Source organism: Hordeum vulgare, chromosome 7H (genome assembly GCF_904849725.1).
Source record: "Hordeum vulgare subsp. vulgare chromosome 7H, MorexV3_pseudomolecules_assembly, whole genome shotgun sequence".
Classification (NCBI taxonomy): Eukaryota; Viridiplantae; Streptophyta; class Magnoliopsida; order Poales; family Poaceae; genus Hordeum; species Hordeum vulgare.
Genome location: NC_058524.1, coordinates 419812121 through 419821143, shown reverse-complemented (window position 1 = coordinate 419821143; position 9023 = coordinate 419812121). Strand labels below are relative to the sequence as shown.

General features: G+C 41.8%; 1 protein-coding gene across 2 annotated transcripts; it reads right to left on the bottom strand.

Annotated features, from left to right (window-relative positions):
• Window positions 1–4337: 4337 nt before the first annotated feature.
• LOC123407094 (COP9 signalosome complex subunit 3) lies at window positions 4338–8597 on the bottom strand. Of its 2 annotated transcripts, none has more exons than XM_045100135.1 (11): window positions 8255–8597; window positions 7999–8120; window positions 7680–7926; window positions 7545–7602; window positions 7369–7458; window positions 6260–6322; window positions 5626–5715; window positions 5259–5417; window positions 5053–5174; window positions 4653–4725; window positions 4338–4578 (listed from the first exon to the last, which is right to left on the bottom strand). In XM_045100135.1, exons 1-11 carry the CDS (start codon window positions 8440–8442, stop codon window positions 4507–4509), a joined length of 1284 nt encoding a protein of 427 aa, XP_044956070.1. In that variant the 5' UTR covers window positions 8443–8597; the 3' UTR covers window positions 4338–4506. The 2 variants fall into 2 exon arrangements, with proteins under 2 accessions (XP_044956070.1, XP_044956071.1); XM_045100136.1 differs by having other exon boundaries at window positions 4338–4572.
• Between the last annotated feature and the right edge of the window lie 426 nt (window positions 8598–9023).

The window sequence follows — 9023 nt, the reverse complement described above, 5'->3', positions numbered from 1 at the left end:
TGTTTCTAGTGGCAGGGTCTATATCTCCCGTGATGTCGTTTTTGATGAATCCATCTTTCCTTTTGAGTCACTTCATCCCAATGCTGGAGCACGTCTTAGACAAGAGATTCTTCTTCTTCCACAAAATCTTCAAAGATTTGATCATGAGGGCGACAATTCTACTGACCAAACTGATAGTTCTGCGAGAACCAGTGTTGTATCTTCAGGTGTGCAGGCCCATGAAGAAGTTGGTGCAGAAAATGATCAAGATTTGGAAGAAGAAAATGAAGAAGGGGAGGCAGGCGCAGAATATGATGCAGGTCCACCGCCACCCAGAACTCCTGTACATCAGGAATCTTCGTTGGATCACAGATCTTCTATAGCTACTGATTCGGGAGCACCTGCAAGTTCAGCCACACCACAAGAGCCAGGTCTGGATCACGGTCTAATGAGGAAAATGAGTTCATTCCTGGATCAGGATCTCCTGAAATCAGAGATTCTGAGTCACCGCAGCCTAAACCATTGCGGAAATCTCGTGTTATGACTCGACTGCAAAAAGGTATAAGAAAACCAAAAATTCGAACTGATGGTACTATACCGTATGGCATGATGTGTATTGCAGGAGAACCAACAAAGCTTATAGATGCATTGGAAGATCCAAGATGGAAAAATGCAATGGATGAAGAATATTCTGCTCTTATGAAAAACAAGACATGGCATCTTGTAGGTGAACACGGAGGTAAAAACATCATTGACTGCAAATGGGTTTACAGAATCAAAAAAAGAGCAGATGGTTCCATTGACAAGTATAAGGCACGTCTAGTTGCAAAAGGTTTTAAACAACGATATGGTCTTGATTACGAGGATACCTTTAGTCCTATTCTTAAAGCTGCAACTATTAGACTTGTACTAGCAATAGCAATAGAGGTTGGAGCTTGAGACAACTAGATGTTCAGAATGCGTTTTTGCATGGTGTTCTGGAAGAGGAGATTTACATGAGATAACCACATGGGTATGAGAATATTAAAACACCTCACTATGTGTGCAGGCTTGATAAGGCTCTTTATGGCCTGAAACAAGCACCATGAGCATGGTACTCAAAATTGAGCTCTCAATTTAGGTGTCTTGGCTTTGTTGCATCCAAGGCTGACACTTCATTATTTATTTATAACAAGGCAAATACAGTTATATTTGTGTTGATATATGTTGATGACATTATAGTTACAAGTTCCTCACAAGGTGCCACTAATGCTCTTCTACATGATCTAAGTTCAGAATTTGCTCTCAAAGATCTTGGTGATCTGCACTTCTTCCTAGGCATTGAAGTCAAGAAAATTCAAGATGGCATAGTATTGAATCAGGAAATATATGCTAAGGAACTTGTGACTCGCATGGGAATGAAGGAATGTAAGTCTTCTCCCACACCATTGTCTTCTTCAAAAAAACTTTCAGCTTATGAAGGTTAACCACTCAAGGAAGAAGAAGGCACAAAATATAGAAGTGTTGTGGGAGCATTACAGTACTTAACATTGACACGGCCAGACATATCATTTGCAGTTAACAAGGTTTGTCAGTATTTGCATGCACCTACTACTGCATACTGGACAGCTGTGAAAAGAATTATAAGGTATATAAAGCATACTACAGGTTTGGGTCTCCAGTTTAGGCGATCTAATTCTACTCTCGTCAGTGCATTTTCTGATGCTGACTCGGCAGGATGTAGTGATGATAGAAAATCAACTGAAGGTTTTGCAGTATTTTTTGGCCCTAATCTTGTTTCCTGGAGTGCGAGAAAACAGGCCCCGGTGTCAAGATCAAGTACTGAGGTTGAATACAAGTCTTTAGCTAATGCAACAACTGAGATTATTTGGGTGGAATCATTGCTGAATGAATTAGGAATCAAGCAAAATCGTATCTCATGTTTATGGTGTGACAATCTAGCTCATGTTTATGGTGTGACAATCTAGGAGCTACCTATCTTTCTGCTAATCCAGTTTTTCATGGAAGAACTAAGCATATTGAAATTGATTTTCACTTTGTGCGAGAAAGAGTTGCAGAGAAAAAATTGGACATACGGTTCATTCCATCCAAAGATCAAGTTGCAGATGGTTTCATCAAGGCCTTGTCAGTCAAGCCATTTGAGGAGTTCAAGAGAAAACCGAACATAGGATAAGTTGAGATTAAGGGAGAGTGTTAAATAGGTAGTTGTTTAAACCTATGTAATCTCAACTATATCTCTTCTTCTCTCTCCAGTGTCAATCTTTGATTCTGTAACCGACGCATCCTAGCGATCGCTGGTTTCTTGTAAGCCACGACAGAGTTGCTGTCTTACATCAATATAAACTCATGCGGCTCCCTTACGAGGGAGTAGGAACGCTTCCTTACAAATGGGAATCATTCATTGGCCAAACTTTTTATACAAGTACAATACCTAATCATATTTGATTCAAAAAAAAGTTCTAGGGTATTTTAAACTTTTTTTAATTACTCTCGGATCGGAGCACCCAAGTGCTCATAATCCGCTTTCATGTCTAAGATATCTCTCGGATCGGTATTCATGGACGCGTCAGCGAACATGGATATGGTAACCAGCTATCCAACCATTCTCATCAAACATTTGCATCTGTGTTTTTCTTTCTCTGTCCGGAGTACTCAAAATATTTATTACAAATAACAATAACATAATTCATTCATAAATAACATACAAATATTCTAATAAAACACTAGTACAAATCTAATATTACACCCAATATAAGTGAATGTTCAACTTAATTTTCAAATTCAATGATACAAATTCAACGTTACTCGACGATGTATCAGTATCCGTAAATGTAGGTTACCCAGATGCCTTTTTCCCTTGAGTTTCATCCAATGGTGTATAAACCTGTATGGACTGCCCTCCGTTTTGAGGTAAATTGCAAAATGAATTGACCAACATGCAAAGTACTCCCTCCGTTTCTAAATATAAGACCTTGTAGAGATTTCACTGTAGACTACATACGAAGCAAAATGAGTGAATCTACATTTTAAAATATGTCTATATACATCCGTATGTAGTCCATAGTACAATCTCTACAAGGTCTTATATTTAGGAACGGAGGGAGTAAAAGACAAATTATGATCTTCATGATTGACATGTCTGAATGGTCACCTTCTCTTCACTTGTGCAATCGCACCTCAATACTTCATGACAGGAGTTTCAGACAATGGTGCACTATCAATGGGCTAACGACTTCACATTGCGATCGTGTATCACGTGCAAGTTGTAAGGTACAATGGGCTAACGACTTCACATTGCGATTGTGTATCACGTGCAAGTTGTAAGGTACAAAGTGCTTTTGTTCATGAAACTAAGAATGCACGTTTAGCCAAACAAAACTTGCTTCATGCCTACAAAGTCCTTATTTTTGACCAACCACACATCACACAACAACTCATCCTCCAAAGCTGAATATCCCAACATCATGCTTGTCCCAAACAAGAGCATAAAAAAAAAACTCAGTAACATTCGGCCCAACACTTGTAGGGTTTTGTTCCAACGATTTAAGTGGGCTGGAGCTGTCGGAGTCTTGTGTGACGTAAGTCCAGACTACCGCAAAACTCCCTAGTTCGTTGCTGCTTTGCAGGAACTCAGGCGTGCTCGTTTGCGACACCACATTGGGCGAGACGTTTGTGGGTGATTTGAAGGACGCCCGAACACCTCCGTCCACGGGCTATTTGGAAGACGTGAAGTAAACGTTTTCCAGCTTTGTCTCTATATATATATATATATCTATGCAGAAATTAGATGGAGCACGATCTAAAGCGTCCCGACCCGGCCAAGGCCAGCTGGATGTTGCAGATGAACAGGGACTCAATCAGGCAGTCCAAACTCACTTTTTTAGCGGAATTCCCAACTCAAATAAAATTGGACTTTGATAGGGAACCAAAAGCTCAACTTTTTTAGGCTGCAACCAAACTATCCATACAGCATCACTTTTAGCAAATCCCATCCAAACCAACGGCCCAACTGCAACCCTTGTCTTGGCCTACAGAAACCACTCGTCCGCCCTACGGACTAAGCTTGCCTAACCAGGTCCCGACACCAGACAGCAGCAGTAAACACAACCATATTCTTCGCACAGAAGAACACGGTTGGGTACAGAAATGTTAGTCGGACGAGATTTTACAGGCTCTTGCGGGGTCTTGCCATCTAAGTAAACGTGCCCCCCTGATTTTACAGGCTCTTGCGGGGTCTTGCCATCTAAGTAAACGTGCCCCCCTGATTTTACAGGCTCTTACGGGGTCTTGCCATCTAAGTAAATGGGACGCTTTACTCCGGTTAGGTACTCAAAATGAAAAGCTTGCTGAAAAAATTCTAAGAGTAGTATCATCATTATCTCTAGGCAGAAGTTCCCATCCTTTTAATTCCAGAAATTACAGGGTTCAAACTTCGATGGCTGTAATATACGGGTCGAACCGATAATAACCTCAGGACAAGGCTAGCTTGATGGTAGTACTTCCGAGTTACCCAAGGCGCTGATCATCTCAAAAATATTTGTGCGGAACCGAGTCGAAGTCATCGTAGTCGAATCTTGCACGTTCCCTTCCACTCTGCACCTACTCACACTTAGAAAACAACAGAGGGCAACAGCAAAGAAGGGAAAATACATCTGCAAGTCTGAACAGCTAACCTTCATCAAAAATGCATGATCGCACGAGATGTTCTGATCAATTGAGGTCAGCTTCTTGGACAAAGCCATCAACCTGAAGAATGTTTGTTCGAGCGTTGAATCAGCCACAAAACATGAGTTGTTTCTGCTCCATATTAAATCATATTTTGCATGTGCCTAACAATAAATTCTGGAATAGAAAAAACATGGCAGTAATCTCAGTAATCATATGCTACCTACTAAAACAGAATTAAGCAATCCAGTAACTATATTTTGAATTCTCAGTTGATGTTCCAAGTGAGACTATGCATAGGACGCCATGAGTGGAACTATGTACCAAAGAAAACAATAAATTTCAGAAATCTAGGAGGGTGCACAACTTATATATAACATACGAGAGTAGAAAATAGAAGGCACGTACCTCTGAATAGAAGAGTCGATGTGCTCCACCATTTCACTACTTTTATATTGCTCAGGATCTTCATTAAAGCTGACCATGCCATCCTTCTGGTTTATCGTTGCATAGATCTCACCATCTTCAATCTGAATTGATAAAATAGTCAAACTGTGTGATACTGTTTTTCGTAGATGCTAAAAATCACCAGACTGCATATAAACAACACCTACCATCCTAAGTACATGCATCTCAGCTTCTTTCGGGGTGTTAAGTTGAACAGAGCTAGCAATGTCTTCAAGCGAAAGAGTTAAATAGGTCTGGGTCAGCCTCTGGATGTTTCGCTTGTACATTGAAGAGAGCACTTGCTTCACGAGTCCAAGGTTGTTATCCTGAAACACGCAAATAATCAGAAACCAACACATATTACTGTGCCATGAAAAAACCTACTGACAGATTCTTTAGTAGTAGAAAAATAACTAGAAGTAGTTCCCAGCAAGGAAGGAGGTAGGTACAGCTGGGGGTATGCCTGGTAACAGACTGACACTAGTCACTAACGGTAGAGTATGTTAGACAAAGAAGGAAAGAGAAAATACTCACAGTTTGGAAGGCCTCTGCATTTGACTGGATGAATGTCTCCAAATCAGAGTAGCTACCAGTGCCATAGCACGTAGACACATCGACGTAAATCTAAAAATTAAACAGTATAGACAACATTAATGCTTCCTGAAAGGGCTAAAAAGGATTATCATGCAATAAAAGGGATAAATTACATCATTTCTAGCAAAGGCACATATTATTAAAGCATGGCATTTAGTGGTGACAAGAAATCTGTGTACTTATTGTATTAGGACTATGAAACTAAGTCAGTTCATTTTCAAAGTCTAGGGAGTGCACATTGTACCAAGAATCAATCAAATCAAATGTATCTGATAGGGTAAAGCAATAAACGTCATTCAATAGAATAATGCATGAAAAAAAAAGTCAGAACTAAATTCAATTTGACTACCATGGCACCAAAACCAATGAATAAACAAGGAAGGGCAAGAAAATATACTATGAAAAATTACATATCAGAACTATATTTAATTTGACTATTGTCACGCCCAAAGCCAATGAAGAAACTAGGAGGGCAGATAACCACCACATAGCATCCAACAACTTGTGAGTGCAAAAGCAAAACCATTTTTCACTGGATACATTTGAAATTATGACTCATGGGAAGGAAGTAAACCTGAGCGTGATTTTTCAGATTCCTTTGAGCAGTCGAAGACGTGTACTTGGGGAATGGCGGAACCTGTTCCAAAGATTCAATACATCTCAACTTTACATACCACACAAGACTTCCACAAAATCATTCTGAATGTAATAAGCTATCTCAATATGATACGGAATCACCAGTAGAGCAAAGGGTTTACAGGGCCATTTGTTTTCGTTCTAAACAAATAATATGGACAACGGTTAATGATTACAATAAGCACGCACTAATATGGGCACCAATAGCCTGAGTTGTCATATTCTCTTCATACACTCACAAAATTTGTATTCTTGTGCTCCCTATTTGTACCAACTAGGGGTAACAAAACAAAGGATTATGAATTTATGATCATCAAAGGATTATGAATTTATGATCATCAAACCGCAATAGGTCTACCACATTATGAAATCAACAGAAGATTGGGGGAGGGGGACCATGTAATCAGCTTGTAACACCAGCAGATCTTAAACAAGTGTAGTCTCTTTTCAGGGATACGATATGTTACGACATTAATCTAGCATTCTAGCATCAAATTTGGTGCTATGTCATTTACATTCTTACCTTAGACATAGCTTGATCTAGCAAGTGGTATATATGAATAGGACACATCGTTGGTATTAATGCATCGCTTTCTTCTCCAAGGTGTTTCATTTGATCGATTTCCTATTTTCTATGTGGTAGTGGACTTGAGTTACATATTCCATTTTAAACTGATTTTCTTTTGATTAAAGCTGGGAAAAAACAAACTTGTTCTCTCAACAATGCAGGTGACAACAAACTACTCCCTCCGTTCCTAAATATAAGTCTTTTTAGATATTTCACTACGGACTACATATGGAGCAATATAAGTGAATCTACACTCTAAATTATGTCTACATACATCCGTATGTAGTCTCTAGTATAATCTCTTAAAAGACTTATATTTTGGCAACTAATAACGTATATATCTATAGGAAGCATCAATGTCGTTGATTAAAGCTAGGCAGGACAGACATGCCTTAATTAATCCAAACCCAACACAATAAGGCAACTTTTCCCTCATAGTAGCATCATAAATCACTATAGAATGTAAAGAAGTGATATACCTGTCCACTCTGAATGAGCGAAACTAGAACATACTTCTTGTAAGCCTCGACAGTAATTGCATTCAATGATGACATTGGGGCAGTAACAGCCTGAAAAAATAAGTATATCTTGAGTAAAAAGCACAAACGGAGAAACACTTGCCCAAAAAAATTAGTAGCATAGTTGAAGGTCTCACATTATGAAGAAGCTCCAATGCTTTATGGAATTTCTTCAGCCCAATATATATCATCCCCCTGCAAGAGAGAGAAACTAGTAAGCAAGTCAACACATACTAAAAAACCGTAAGCCACAGAACAAACTTAATCCAGACCCGTAGTAGCAGTAGAGGAACAAGTCCTTGGGCTGATCAACTTCGAATATATCGTCTTCCAGGACGTTCAGGCCAGCCTTGTACTGCTTGGCCAGCAGGCACAGCATCAGGTATTCAGCGTGGAGTGGGGTAAGCTGCTCTGACGATGACTGGATCTTGCGGACGGCCGCCCGCAGTGGAGCAATCCCCCTGATCGGCGCATTGAGCTGCATGACCTCGTTCTTGAGCACCCTACACACATTCAGAACTGCACAAACAAACAGATTAGAAAGATATTAGCCCACAGCAAAACGAAACGGAATAATCGCGCGGCACACACATTTGTCGGGGGCCAGGCGTATCTGGTCGACCGAGCAGGAGGTGAGGAAATCGGCCACGGTCACAAGAAGGTCCCCGCCGGCGTGCGCCCTCAGATTAGCGGACGACGACAGGAAAGAATCCCTGCAGATAGTAAACGAACGATTAGATGCGCTAGGGATCGATCGACGCGAAGACTAGACCGGAGCGTCGCGGCGGGATGGACGCGAAGGGGGTTAGGGTTTTGGTGAAGGGGGAGGGGGTGCGGGGTCGCGTACAGGAGGTAGAGGTAGCCGAGGGAGTGGGCGCCGGGGTGGAGGTGGGAGAGGAAGGGCAGGAGGCCGGCGGAGTGGACGCGCAGGGCGTCGCCGTCGGCCTGCTTAAGGAGGCCGTGGAGCTGCGCCAGCTCGTCCGCGCTCCCGGAGAGGGCCTGGATGTGCGCCACGAGCGCCTCCACCGACTCCATCGCCGCCGCCGCGGATGGGGTTTGGGGGTTTGGTCTTGCTCCTTGGCTCGGATTCGGGGGTTTGGTCTGGCGCCGTTCGCGATGCGGCTTTTCGCCTGGTTGGAGAAGAAGAGACGAGACGGGAGTAGCGGCGGATGGTGCTTTTGTGGGCACGCGACCGGCCCAAAGCCGTCTTGTTCTTGGGGGCCTTTACGTGTGATGAGGAATCTTAACCGTTCGGTGAGTTATGGAGTTGTAATCTGCGCCATCCATATACCCAAGTCAGCCCCGACATACTATGTTAGACAGATAGAGATCACAATAACCCTGAAAATAAAGAGGTCATGGATTACGACTCTGCCGTTTGATGGGCAAAGAGACCAATGTTTTGATCTACGAAAACTCTTCAAATCAGGCGGCTGATTTCTCTGACAGGCGCTCCACCATCAGATTATCTAATCACGAATTCTTTAGACTCGCGCAGGTCTTCTCTACATCGTTGCTCTTCTGATGTACACTATGGGCGTGTTTGGTTCCTTGCGTAGCCTCAAACTGCATCGTATCTACCATCCTGGTTGAGTCTAGCCTGGCCAATCTGATGC

Bases quoted from the DNA above. Each gene is read 5' to 3' on its own strand.
- LOC123407094 (XM_045100135.1), bottom strand. From the start codon at position 8,442: ATGGAGTCGGTGGAGGCGCTCGTGGCGCACATCCAGGCCCTCTCCGGG. The intron at 7,459-7,544 runs GTGAGACCTTCA...TTATTTTTTCAG, and splicing joins CATTGGAGCTTCTTCATAAT to GCTGTTACTGCCCCAATGTC. The intron at 6,323-7,368 runs GTATATCACTTC...TCTTTGGAACAG, and splicing joins CGCTCATTCAGAGTGGACAG to GTTCCGCCATTCCCCAAGTA.